General features: G+C 33.0%; 1 protein-coding gene across 1 annotated transcript in view; it reads left to right on the forward strand.

The window, feature by feature from the left end:
- Positions 1 to 15049, forward strand: part of LOC142348495 (uncharacterized) — a 75542-nt gene that overhangs the window by 40375 nt on the left and 20118 nt on the right. The window contains exons 7-9 of the mRNA XM_075399871.1: positions 858 to 956; positions 1420 to 1558; positions 6187 to 6310. Coding sequence (XP_075255986.1) covers positions 858 to 956; positions 1420 to 1558; positions 6187 to 6310 — 362 coding nt within the window. The remainder of the gene's footprint in view (positions 1 to 857; positions 957 to 1419; positions 1559 to 6186; positions 6311 to 15049) is intronic.

Genomic DNA, 15049 nt, shown 5'->3' on the forward strand with positions numbered 1-15049 from the left:
ACAACGTGAATAGAAATTATAAAAACAGTGCTCTACAATTTACAGAAGATACAAAATATATTCTCCATTTTTGGATAAAATGGAAGTTATTTATCAAAAACCCTGCAGAAACTCAGTTCCGGAACGCTCTAACAGCAAGCAGAAGTAAAAAATAGTCCATAGTTAAAGTTGCACATTGTGTCAGAAGTTTATGGGTCGATTTTTCAGGTTTGATTAAAATGGGCCTGAAAAAATTGATTCAATGCCATGTTGTCATAAAAGAAGACCGAAATTTCAAAGGTTCTGCCGTCGTTAGCCGCAAAAGTGGGATAAAATTTTTACAATTTGTTTTTGAATTCTTATCATAATTTTGGGTACAAAATTAGGCAAAACGTGAAAAGAATTCAGTAAAAAAAGGGAAAAATGTCAAAAAGAATTTTAATCCTCAAAAAATTCGCGAAAAAAACAAAATTTGCAAAATTGTCCACAAAAAATATTTTGCGCTCGACGGGCTTTCTAGCGATGCCAATCATATCAATCGTCTTCGTACGTCATATATATCAATTGGTCAAAATTGACTGAACAAAAAATTTTAAAAATCACTTCAGCATCAAGTTCTGCCACTGAAGAAATGAAAATAAATTAGAAAAATTGAGATGTTAAAGATTTGGTCGTCATTTAGTTGCTAGACCATATCTTCACAGTCACATATATTCCTGAGCCACGTTTTGTATGATGTCCACATTCTTCAGACTGGGAACAAATTATCGAAGTCCAGAATGTCATTATTGTCCTCTGCTCCCTTCAACTTCAAACTCATTTTTGGGAAATTCTTGATTGCTGTTCTCAATTTTCTACTTATGGCTGTGTGTATGTAGGCTTGACAGACAACACCCTTGGAATCGTGGAAAAGATCTGGTGCCAATGAGTTTACAAAAGATAATGGGCTACGACGAAGAGAGTGGAGTTGGCATCAGGTAATATAAAGTAAATATTGATAAAAAAGTATTGAGAACTAGGAATTATGGCAGTCGATCGCTTTGGTTCTTTTTGTCCTATTCCAAAAGGACCGAAGAGCAGCAGCATAAACTAAAGCATTTTGGATATAATTTAGTCTTTGTTAATTTATGTACTATATTCCCTTAAGCATATCATTATGCTCTACACAGCCTTTACTATACCTTACATAAGTTCACGCTAAGTGAGGAACAATTCAGTGTTTTTGTCTTGAAATTGTCATAGTACGTCAATTCCGTTTAACTGTATTAATAGATAGATCGGATTATTTCAAATCACTTCCAGTCCGCTTAATGGTCGCTTTTGTTCAAATGTGGCCAGATATTAAAAATTAAATATATAGCGTTGAAAGTGATATGGAAGCAGTGAATCGGATTATTTCTTGGTAGCAGCTGACAAAATGAACATCAGTTTGTATTGTAGATTTACAAAAATGTTCAACGTAGACACTAAACAGAGATACGTGTGTGTAGCGGGTGCACTGGTCAACCCAGCCCAAGCGGTGCCTGTGATGGTAGTTACAAACAGCCGACACAACTTCGACTCCCCTCTCAGCTACCAGGTCAGCAAACACTTTGGCCAGGCATGACCACCACCGTAAGCATCAATTTCTAACAGCCATAAACAAAACATTCGAGGTTTAGACCCCAACTCAAGAAACAACGCAATAACTAGTGACTAGTATTAACTATATTTATAAAATGCTGTACCGGGTAAATGTAATCAATATTGAGCACCTATTTAGAGGAACCTTGCTCGAATTCTACGTAATTTATTAGAATAGACGGTTTGTGACAAAAAACAAATTAACTGTAAACAACGCAATTTGTGCAATCCTGTGCATGACACTGAATGTTCCAGCAAATGATACTCTTCTGTGGCCATTGATGACACAAAAAAACCAGAAAAGTTCTTTTACGTCTACATTTTATGAAAAGCTACTCATTCACAAACACAAAGATATTTGGTCATTCGAGTTTAAATAACGTTCGCACACTTTTCCCCCGCAAAATCTCGAAGCAATACATAAACTATGACAAAACAAAACATATTGAAATTCTAAAGTAGAAATAAATTTTGATAATTGCAATTCAGAAAAAATTGATAAACTACAGAGCCAAAAAATGTCTTTTCGCAAGCCTCCATAGTTTTCAGCCTCCATTGGATTTTTGGCTTTAAAAAACATAGATTTTACAACAATTGCATACCCTAGTCGAGCATATACGCCTATCTTGTAAGATCTTGTAAGAATCTTGCAAAAAGTGCTTATCTTGTAAGATCTTGCAACCACACGCTTATCTTGTAAGATCTTGCATCTGCACGCTTATCTTGTAAGACATCTTGTAAGATCTTACAAGATAAGCGTGTGTAAGCCTTATTGTGAAACTTGGCTATCTTGCAAGATGTCTTGCAAGATCTTACAAGATAGGCGTTTTGTGAACACATCGAAAAAATTAAGAAACTAAAAGAAACGGAATAAAAACGTACTTAAAAACTTACTTATAAGGAAACAATCCGAGAAAAACTATATATAGCTTAAACTGCAAAAAGAACTTAGTTAGTAGGTTGGTACAGGAAGAGCAAACAAATTTTGCAAACAAATTTTTGGTATTATATACGCAAGAGAAGAACAAAAAAGTTTCGTCAAACCGAGAAGTGGACAAGCAAAGTACAATATCGCTAGAACTAAAATTGCAGTATTCAACATTTTCCAGAAAACAAAATATAGACATAGTAAATAGCATGAAGATAAGTGATCAGAATATCGGTTCATACAATGGCACACGCCGAAGTGCAAGATCAAGTTTCTTTTCTGCTTTTTAAATTCAAGAATTGATTTAGTTTCAGAGCAGCTGCGCTAAAAATAGTTAAATCAAGCCATTGATCAATTTGACAATGAACTTTAAAGGTCAACTCCAAGAGTTTAGAGTTATGGATAAATTGATGCAGCTAAAATTCCGATAAAAAAATATAACAATTACGTATATAATTTTTTGCATAACGTATGAAATTTTTGGTACCAAAAAATGAAGTTAAAAGTTTTAAGCTAATCTCAGTTGTTTTAACGTTTGCATAACTCATTGACCGTCTTTCTGGTAAATAAATGAATGAATACATTCAAACAGAAAAAAAACTTAACAATTCTTAATTGGTTTTCTTAAGGAAATAGACTATGGGCAGATGGTGTTTAAAAAAGTTGGTTGCTATTTTAAGAAAAATTGATAATAATTCGTAAAATTGATCGCTATTTCCTGTGAACTTTGATTGAATCATTTAACTGAATATCAGACCAATTCTTCTTTCAGATAATTATCTCTTCGCGGATTTGAGGAAAGCGTTCTAAACTTGTTCGAGTTTTTCCTTGCAACAATTTGTAAATCTTCAGAGCGTTTACGTTACAATGCACAGTAATTAAACCTGAGTTTCCATTAACTAGGTTTATCATTAACTATATGTCGAAAACTGTTGCTAAACTGCATGTTTTTAATTTCATTTTTCTGAGGAAGTACTAGAAAAATCTAAGCTTAAAAATACTCCCCTGAAAATAGGTAGAAATCATTATTTTTAGAGATGAAAAAATTTTTCTTGTGCCTAATTTTATCTTTTTTAATCAAAATCACTGATTTTGTGTCGAATAACCATTGAAAACATACTCTAGTGTTTTGTCTCCAAATTTCCAATCCTCTGTTCAACTTCTTTTATAGATCTTGTTTTTAGAGAGTGTCGGAGGGTAATATTCACACAACAAATTTGAGATTATATGCCAAATTTTTTAATATTTTTTATAAATAAGCATTAATAGGTATTAACTGGCGTCAGAGAATTTCAAAACTTTCGCTACCTATATCGACTTAATTTTTTTAGTGCCCAATTTTGCAACTGATATTGTACTTTAGGGTCTTTTGGTGGATCACAAAGTGATCCCGGGGAATCACATAGGTGATGCCTTACCGGATAAAACTCTTTTAAAAAGTAAATGATAAAAAAATTATGATAAATAGATTTATGATTCTTGGAAATCCTACTAGGTTCATATATGATTTCTTGGTAATCGTATAAGGATCTTGAAAAATTTCTTAGTAGTCAAACTAGGATCGTAATAGGAAATACGTTATGATTTGTATGACATCATATGTGATCCTTGCGTGGCTAGAGCGTTTTGTACTGTGTGTGTGGTTGTCGAATTGTGAAAACTATTACCTTGTCAAAATGCCACTGTTGGCAGTTAATACCACATTTTAGCCTTGTTTAGTTTTTACTTTTTTGGAAGTGCATTCCGCGCTCCAACAGACTACAAGCGATGGCAACTCACTGAATTCAGCAGACTGGACTTCAAAGTGTAATTGCCAATTAGTCGCTCATATTTTTAATTAGATAGAAAACCAGCAGCATTAGTGAATATGGCAATGAACATAATCTGGGGCCACACACTAAATAAAGTTAAGGTAATTTTATCTTGAGTTAAGGTAAACCGTTGTTAAGGTAAAGTTAAGGTAAAGTTTACCTTAATTTTACCTTAACTTGACATAAGGTAAAAATTTAAGTTAGTTTTGTTGAGATAAAATTATCTTAAATTACTTTAACATTCTTTTGTAACGTTCTGCAGTAAAATTACCACAAAAAGTTCGGCCTGTATAACAGTTTTAAACGCGCCTCTAATCTTAAACGCGTCTCCAATACAAAACAGATGAACTTGACGATTAAAAAAAAACGATCCAAAAACATGAACTTTTTTTCAAGGTGAAAACCGTAAATGGTCCATTTTTTCAGTCTTCCCATCCTTTGAAAAGGCGCTCTATAGCAGAAGGGCATTTCTACTGAAGATAACACTTGCTTAAAAATTAAAAAATTGTGTCCAATTTTTTTTGCTCCAAATCAATTCTGCTCTCGGGCCTAAACGGAAAGTTTCATATAAAATTTATCGTCGATCACACATTGGAATTATGCGTTTCGACAAAACTTGATCACTGGTCGATACTGGAAAAGGTTTTGACAGGTTGCATTTACCTTAACTTTTGCCCTTTTAAGGTAATTTTACCTTAAATTTTTAAACTTTAACCGGTTAGGGTAGAATTGCCGTACCTGTAATCTATCTGAACTTACATTTACTTGCCTTAACTCCAGCAATTTTTACCTCCACTTGACTTGAAAAGTGAAGGCTTCACTACCTTAACAAAGACCCTAATTTTACCTTAACTTCCCTTAAAATTACCTTAAATAATTACCCTAACTGTGGCGGTAAATTTTCCCTAACTTTACCCTATCTTACCTTGATTGTTTACCCTCCCTAATTTTAATGCAAATTTCTGGTTTATTTAAGGCAAAGTTAAGGGAATTTTTAAGGTAATGTTAAGGTAATTATTTATGGTAATTTTAGGGCGAAATAGAGTGAAATTTAAGGTTTTTTTAAGGTAGTGAGGCCTTAACTTTTCAGTTTCAGGTAAAGTTCAGGTAAAGTTAGGGTTAGTTAAGGTGAGTTAAGGAAAAGCAAATCTACCTTAACATTTAAGGTGAGTTAGGATGTTTTTTAAGGTAAAATTATCTTAACTTTAATCAATGTTCAATTAGTTACAATTTCATCTCATTGTAGAAAAAATTCAACAGACGTGAGACTGGTTCAAGTTAAGAAATTATTTGGTTTCATTTCAAAGCCGATTTCAAATGTTCGGATTGTAATTACGCCAAATGCCAACTTCATAATTTGCGCAAAGGGGTTTCCATTTTAGAGTAGTTAAGGGCAATTTGGAGCCTGCTTTCGCAAATTTAAGTGCATTTCGCATGAAGTGTAATAAGGCGATGAAAAGGTGGCCACATTTAGACTCTTTATAAGTAGAATTCTTCAACCATTAGGCGCTTGCCAGGACGAGGAAAGAGTCTCCCAAGACTTCAGTTAAAGTTTAACTATTAATTTGGTTTTTTAGACTTCTTAATGATTAACTGTGAGTGCTGCTCCACCTATTATGCATTTTACTTATTTTACATTATTGAAAATCGTACAATTGAAAAATAAACCTTTGATTGAGAAATCTTACATAATTGTGTATGATTACCAAAAAATTTGTGAATGAGTTAACCCTTTTTGGGCCTTGTAGAAAAGCTTCAGAGGTTTATAGCTATGATATTCGTGGTTTGTGAAAAGAAATTGCCAATGTGTGCCTCTTTTATATTCATATATCTTGAGTTTTACAGGAATGGTTCTGCAATGATGAAGAGTGTTTGATCAAACCACAGCTTGTGAAGAATGTCAAGTTGATAGTGATAGTATATGGATTAGACTGGGAATACACTCCGGAACCAGATTATGACCAGCCAGGTATAAAATGACCATTCAGTTGAGTTGATTTATTGGAATTCAATGAATACGATAGTAAATTGGTTTCTACATAATTCCAGTCACGCAACATTAAAAACCAACAGCGGCCAGCATGATTTTCCTTTTGGTATTTATCCTAACAATTCGTACTGTTACTTTGCAGACTCGAAATGCAGACTCGAAATGTTTTATTATGATCACTGTTTCCGAACTGAACCTTTCTCGCGGTGCCCGAATTTCATCCTAAATTGGCCGAACTGGGGGCAACCTGCAGTTATAAGCTAGACAGTGACCTCATCCTCACCCCCACAACTTGAGCATCAATCGCCCACGTAATCTCTCGATCCTCGCGACAAAATACATTTTTTAGTTATTAGCTCACATATAGATTTTTAATGTTATCCATTTTTCCGTCTTATCATACAGCAAATATATGGAGACAATAAGGGGAATGAAAATGAAAAGATTTATGTTTTTCTCAGTTTTTGTTGATTTTTTTTCGTTTTAAATTATAGTTTACTTTTTAAAAAACCATAGTTTTTGACCGATTCTTTTTTTAAGCCAAGGTCAGTTACTCAAATTAATGATACTAAGACGACCCATTTTTTTCAGTTCACAAAATTTCAATTACGTGGTAGCGGCGCTGTCTTTTTCAAGACTTACAGATTTGTTTTTGGTTTTTTACCTCATTGAGAAGCCAAATTGGAGAAGTTATTTTAGTCGAGCCGAAGTAGTAGAAAGACGGGAGGGTGAAAAGCGAGAAAATTGATGGCGTAAATTTTTTCAAACAGGTTAAAAGATTGGACTGAGAGATTCGTCTTCAAATATACTCTTCATTCTTGAGAGGAAGTTTTGTTGTTCGTGTGGGGCAACTTGCTTTCTATTTCTAACAGGCGAATCACGTTTTCATGATAAACAGTTGAAATTAGACATTGAACTTTAGAAAAAAAGCAGCAAGTTTTTGTTTGTTCTTCACTTTTCTACAGCTACTGGTAGCAAATTCTGGTATTTCAAATATTTCTTAACTTTTCAAAAATTGAACTGTTTTTTTCTATTTCTCTTTCAAGAATTTAACAAGCTTGATTGTTCCGACTCACTTTAGTGGAGGAGAAACTATATACTCAACTGGGGTTTTTTGTTCAGACAATTTTGGCCGATCGATATAATGATCGTAGAGAGTTGAGAGTGGTATCATTAGAAAGCCCCTCCAGCGTAAAATATGGAATTAAAAAGTTTTTTTGATTTTCTCATATTATAGAGAGTCATCGAGGGTTAAATTTTGTAAAAATTAGACGTAATTCAGCTGTTTTGATTCATCTTTTCGGTATTTTTGACCAAATTTTTGTCAATTTTGCTAAAATATAATAAAAATGTTAACTGTAGTTTTATTGCTTTGATCTTTAAAGATAAAAGAGGGTTCTTGAACTGTTCGATCCGAGTTTTTTTTATAGAGTTAATGCTCAACTTTTCAAACTTTTCAAAATTCAGACAATTTTCGTCAAAATAGAGACCAAATTGGCTTTTTTAGCCCACTTGCTTTAAATTTGCTGGAAGTAGACACCCTAAAACTGCAACTATATTCTTCTCAAGCTCCAAAACGATCTAGTTGTACTACCGCTGGCTTTAGGAGTCTTCTGGAACTCAAGATTTGCCTGTTTTTTGCAAAGTTAAACTCGACAATTATACAAAATGCGTTACTTATTTTTGACAAACTTAAAAATATTGCTTGAAAATTGATCTTTTTCACAATCATTTAAAAATTTGAGTGTTTTTTTTAGACGTGCAGCAACATTTGGGCTGATCTTGATCTCAACGTGGATCCTTAAGGTAACAATTTTTAGATTTTAAAGGGACGCGATCTTTTTTTTCAAAAATTTTCCGCTATTTAAACGTTTTTTATGCAAATTACTGGCACTAATTCCATGTACGGGCTCGATTAATGACATATAAAATCTACAATACACTATGGCCTGCGAGATTATTTTATGGTTTCAGAAATTAGGTCATGTCATTAATGGCTCTGACCAATTGTTTTCGTAATCATTTTACGGACTTTCTGATTTCTGATTTCATTCGTTAGTTTTTGTAACCCAATGACTTAGTGTTCCCAATCAACGATCCAGAGAGAAATATAATGAACCTATAGCTCTTTCAGCTGCTATCTAATGTCTCTTATGACTTTGAATATATTTGTTTGAAGAAAATATCGTGATTTTTTGAAAGTTGCCACTCTTTTATCCAATTCATCTCAACTTCGACCGCACCCTCTGTGAAAACAAACAAAAAACAATTTTCTGCGAGTTATAAAATAATGTTGGTAACGGTTTTATATCCAAATCATGGTTTCTGTCTTTTCATACTACGCGTTTTCATTTTTTTTATGTTGAGCATAATTGCATATTTTTTTAGGTAATTTTGTTTCCTTGTCAATATATAACATTTTTAACAAAACCAATTAACGAAAAGCATAGTATGGACGCAAAAAGCGTATCTGGATATGTTAACTGTTTTTGTTGAATAGTTTATGCTTCTTTGCTGAGACACAGTTATCTCGCAAATCTTTGTGGATTCTATTTATTTTTTGCCATTGTTTGTTTTTATTTTGTTGTTGTAAGCCACATACGTGATTAAGATATGTCGCAATTGCTACCCTAGGACTTATAATGCAAAACCTGGTTAAAGATTTTCGTTTAGAGCTGTTTAATTTAATATCTTTCAAACTAAATTTAAAAAAATTTTCAACTGTTTCCTTTTCCCTTTCATTTTTGTCGCCAATTATCTCAATCTCACTAATTAAAAGTTTAAACTGTTTTTCTGGCGCTCGGCTATACGTTGTGACTGATCGCTTCGACCATTTATTTTCATTTTCATTAAAACTTTTAAAGATTTCTCTACTGTTCAATTTTTGGGTTTCTTTTTGTTGTCATGTCTACGTAGTCCTTTTACAAGGAAGATTCGTTGATGTTATGATGAGTAGAAAGTGATGATTTACAGTTCTTGTAGATAGCATCTTATAATTGTAGTGCATTGACCATTGTGATGTCATAAAATTTTTTGAAATTTTGGATTCTTTATCAATTCGTTGGTATTTTGTGGTGTCTTGAATTAGTCCCATTATTAACAGGCCCAATTGTTTCCTGAGGTGTTGCAACCTAATTCATCACTGTTTTTCGAAATCTTAAGTCTTTTATGACTTTTGAAGATTCTTCTTTTCAAAAACATATTTGGGTTTTTAGCTCGACATTTTTTTTAACTAGTCTTTTGGTCGGTTTATACCTCAGTCTCTGTAAGCACAGGTCACAACACGATTCCCGTGAGCTATGATTTAATCTTTATGAAAATTTTTGATTCAAACTTTGCTTCTCGGCTTTGTTACTATTTCTTAAAATATTCGAGATTTTTATATATTTGTACATTTTAAAGGATTTGTTTTCTTTTTAATTTGCAACAATAATCGATGGTCCCGTTGGCCTTGAATTATTTCGCAATTGAACATTGGATATTGACATGTCTCAATTGCTTCCAATGGAGTTATAAATGAATATTTTAGTGGTTTCAGTTGATATCTAATGACACCAATAACTGTGCAATTAATTGTTTTCAAAAACTAAAACGTATTTTTGGACTCCTTTGCTCTTTTTCCGACCTGATAACCAGTCGCATTGAGAATAGGTCCCATATCTTTTGTAATGAAGCATAGGTTAAATTTTTTTGTTGAGGTTTTTTTCTGATGCGTGTTTGATTTTATCATGATTTTTTATTACAGACATCGAATTTTGGTCGCAAAGAATGTCTTTTGTTTGATTTTTATTAAAGTCTTCACTAGTAGTGCTATTATCAACAATTTCCATTGGCCCTCTCGCGTTGCATTATTTTATTCTATTGGTTGTTTATTGAACGATATGTATGTTTTTGAAAATTTTCTATCTCTTCATCATTTGGTATTCATTTAAGTCAAGAATGTCGATGAGCGGGGTCGGAACATTATGTGCGTACGCACATTACCGAGCCTCATTATATTATTTAATTTAAATAGTTTGAAACTTCTGGGTGATAATTTGATTTTGAAACAAAATTATTCATAGTAACGTTTGACGTTGTGATTTCTAAGTTATCATTCTGAGATTTGAATCGCAAAACAGTTATATATATTTCTTTCTAGTGTTTCTCAATTAAGTCTTACAAAGAATCTGTTATTTTGAAGTTGAATCACTTCTTTGTTGCCAGTTGTTCACTTTGTGTGTTTTTAAGTGTTTTCCGCCAATCATTTTAACTAATTTTTCCGCATATAGACACATGCTTCATTTAGCAGTCTCGTTAGTCCAATTTCCCGAGTTTTGAAGTTTTTTGAGTTCTATTTCATGACTTGTCTTGTTATGTTTAAGAGCAATAAAAAACAAAGTGTAGCGAACCCCTCACTCGAGACCGGGTTGTATTTTTACTTTTTCAAAAATGTTTTTTCCAAACTTTGCCGTACTCGGATCCAGGAGCACTAAACTTTTTTTGATGAATGGATTTCATAAGGCAGTGGATAAGAAACTAAAAAATAGTTGCCTGAGTCCGAAACGTCTCCCAGTTTTTAAAAATTTAGACCAAATTGTTTTGGAGCATTTTTTTCCAAAAACATCTTGCAAACCAACGGTGGCCAACAAATTTTTTTCTCGACGCAGGATGCTTCAGAAACACGTTTCTTGAGAATTATACAAAAATTTAACAATTTGCGAAATTTGCCCTCACACGCCAGTTAGGTTCCTTTTCTGAATGACGGCGCTAGCTAAAACACTGGTTGCTAAATCAAAAAATTTGGCACATAAACTTCAAAATTTTTTGTCAGTAAATTTAAAATTATGCTAAAACAATAACACTAAAGCGACAAAATATTGGAATAGAACGAAACAAAATGAGAGCTGCCAAAATAGACCATTCTTTTTGCATTTTATTTACTGTCCACTAACGCAGTTTTCCGTCGCATGTTTCTCAAAACTTCTTAAAATTGTCTTTCAAACATAACTATAGAAAAAAATGGGGCAGAGCTAATTGGAATAGAGAATAAGAGCAAGACGCTAAAAACGTGACCCTACGGTCGATGCAGAACTTAGATAAAACCACAAATCACAGATTAAGTCTGTCGCAGTTCAACAGAGCAATGAAAAACAGAACAGCTAAAAACTTTTGTCTGCTTTTGTCCAGAAATTTACAAAAATAATTTCACCCTTATAAGATGCAGTAATTTTTTAATATAAAGATTTTTGAGAACTACATTTTAATTTATTCAATGCAATTGAAGGAACTTTTCGAAAGCTATATTATATTCGAAAGCTTATATTCGAAAATTTTCACTGTTCAAACTGACTAATTCACCTCGCCTCCAAATGTTGTCAGTGCTTCCGGGGTGAAAAATTGTATTGTGACATTTTGATTTTTTAATGAAAAATACTCTGAGATTTCAATGCGAACAATTATAAATAACTCTTTCTACTGGGTGCCAGATGGAGCTTGACAAAGAATGTTCCTTCGAAATTTTGATCTTTTCTTGTGTTTTGTTGGCAGTATTGATTTTACAGACAAAATGCGCATTAATTTCAGATAATTCATTTTGTTTCCATTTCTCAATTTTCGCGCGTTTTCTAGTATTTTGTCAAACCAGTGCCCCTCCGTTTTGCACAGGGAGATGTTATTTGATTAGACAAATGAGTTTCAAATTTTCTGTGTCGTAATTCATGACTTGTCCAAATTTGTTGAAGAGCCGCGAAATAACTTTCTTTGTTTAATAAACCAAACTTTTTTGGTAACTTTGTTGCATTTTTGTTGTCATCAACAGCATTTCCATATTTGCGCATATTAAATGCCAAGAGCAGCAAACTTTTTGTAGCTAAGTAATAACCAAGAGGACAAGAAGCAAATGAACAGCTCTCATAGTCCCCAATTTCTCCCACCTTTTCCAAATTTGCCGCCAAATCTTTAACAGTTCGTTATCACAAATATCTTAAAACCAACTCTCATGGACCCATTTTTTTCTCAACGCAAAGATTTTATCGAATTCTTCTAAAAAATCGCAGAAAATTTTTGCAAAATGAGCTACCCCCCCCCCCCCCCCCCCCCGACGAGTAAGACTTATTCTTCAGAACGACTGAGCCAACTAATACCTAATTAGCTAAATTGAACAAATCCGCGACTCAAAAATTTCAATTTTAGAACTTTTTTGCCCACAGATCTACAAAAATTCCATATTTCGCATAAACAACCATCCTAAATCCAGAACGATCAATGTATATTTTAAGCCATAGACTATAAAAATAGAACGAAACAAAATCAAAGCTGCAAAAATTCTACCAGTTTACTTCACTTTTTAACTTTCATAACTTACCGCAAAAGCATTTATCCGTTACTTTTTTTACAAGTACCTTAGAAACCGTTCGTAGGCGTCGGACAAAAATAATCCTCGCTAAAAATTTGGTCTATAATATAGGCTCAAAAAATTGGGGCAATCATATTGGAATAGAAGATGCAAACAAGAAACTAAATTTGTTTAGAAAATTAGTTCTCCTGCGGTCAATATCTTGCCTAGATAACCCGCCGAATGGCTCATGACTGTCAGAGCAACCTGAAAACTCTGAAACAAAACAGTCAACACTTGCGGATATTTTGCGGATTTTATCCAAAAACTGATAAAAATTATAATTTTCTATTAAAAGGCAGTTAGTGCTAGACTTAAGAAAAATTGCAAGCAAAATATTGAATTTTTCGGTGCAAATGCAAGAATTTTTTTGAAAAAAAAAATAAATTTTGAGGTGCAAATAAATTATCCAAGGTGCTCATTGTTCACAAATTGCCAATTGCCCGAAGTGAATTATTCAGCTCATTAAGGCAATTTCTCACTGCTTCTGAGGCTAAAAATTGTTTTATTTGAAAATTTTCATTTTCTATTTAAAAAAAAACTCTGAGATTTGAATCAGAGAAAAATTATAAAGAAATCCGTCTAGAGGTTGTCAAATATAGCTCCAATTCAAGTTCTAGTATTACTCAAGTCGCAACTTTCACATTTGACCTCTGACTAACCTTACTATTTCAGTTAAAAAATTAAGGATTCATTCAATAAGTTTATGCGTTATAATTTTCTCTGACTACGTACAATGTCAAAGGAACAAATTCAGATAAAACCTGATAAACCATTAAAACGGGCTCATTTAATAGTACTTCATGTTTTCAGGGTTTATTGATTAGCAGGCTGATTGTTTTTTTTATGAAATATGAAATTTGTCGGCCAGAAGCTGAAGTATGTTTCATTGTTTTATCTAATCTTTTCACCCTTTGAATGAAAAGCAGTCAATAATTACATTTTCTTCTTTTCTGTTTCGCGCAGTACGATGCAGAACCTGAATCCAGTCTAATGTAAAAACTTAGGAGGGAATAGATTTGCCATTTTGTAGAATTTAATAAGAACTTTTTATCAGCGACAAAAAATAAATTACACTACGCTACATAAAATCAACGTACAGCATAATTTCTTATAACTTAACATCAATTTTGCGCTCTACATGACACATGTCTCTTTTTCTGCTCAGTCTCACTTTCTAGAAAGACATCAAGACGAATTCAAGAAAACAAAGAGTTTTATTTTTCCGACTCCACTTGTGGGGGGAGGAACTATATACTCGAACGGTTTATTATGTTCAGACAAATTTGGCCGATCGATATATTCATTGCAGAGAAAAGGGAATGGTATCATTAAAAAGCTCGTCCAGTGTAGAGCTCGAAACTAAAAGATTTTTTTGAATTTCTTTTTTTCTAGCAGCTATCGAGGAATAAAGTCTTGTGTGAACTCGGGATGTTTGACATGATTTTGTTCAATTTTAGTGTAATTTTTCTTCAAATTAAGATTTTTTTGATTAAAATGTTAATCCAAAATTACATTTCACGCCACACATTGAAACAATTTTGAGTTCCTGACAGAGGCGATAAATACAAGCTCTGGAAGTTTACTATAAAAAAACCAATTCTATTTGAGAGCTCTTTTTTTAAAAAACGTTTTTATTTTCGTTTTCTTGGGTCACCTAGAGACTAGTCATTTTTCATATCTAGGTTCCGTTAATAGGAAACCTGATTTACTGTCAAATGAGGCCGAATGAACAAAAAAATTCGTTTTCAGGGAATCGCTCGTGTTTTTTTCTGCTTGGACTCTGAGCTTTTGTAGTTTTAAATGTAATTTTGATTTTCTTTTTGAAATTTTATTAAATTTTTGGAGTCCTATGGCATAGTCTCGTTGACCAGCAGTGCAGTAGGTTTTGTAATGAACATTAAGTGATACTATCTAGAGCTTTCAGTGGACAGCTAATTTTTAACATTAACCGATAATAAACTTATTCTCGAGAATTGTAAGTCAGTCTCAGTAATGACAGGACCTCTCTCCTTTCTACTGCAACCAAAATTACTCTGGTTAGCGGTTTTGTCTTCTGACCATTTGTTATATGGCTTCAATGCCACAAGATTTCTAAAAAAAATTTTAAAAAAGTTTTTGATATTTTTTTGTTATTGGTTCATTTTGAAAAAATATCACGTTATCCTGACATTGATATCTCCCATTGGCCTGGAGAGGAATTTCAGTGGATCACGGGTAAAGTTCTCAGAGAAATGCTTATGGTTTAAATGGCTTCGACACTTTCTTCTCGCACTTTTCAACTGAATTTTTAATTTTTGATTGTATTTGTTAGTGTTTCCATAGTCATAAGACTTATTGTG

The sequence above is a fragment of the Convolutriloba macropyga genome, chromosome 10, assembly GCF_964194025.1.
Source record: "Convolutriloba macropyga chromosome 10, txConMacr16.3, whole genome shotgun sequence".
Taxonomy (NCBI): domain Eukaryota; kingdom Metazoa; phylum Xenacoelomorpha; order Acoela; family Convolutidae; genus Convolutriloba; species Convolutriloba macropyga.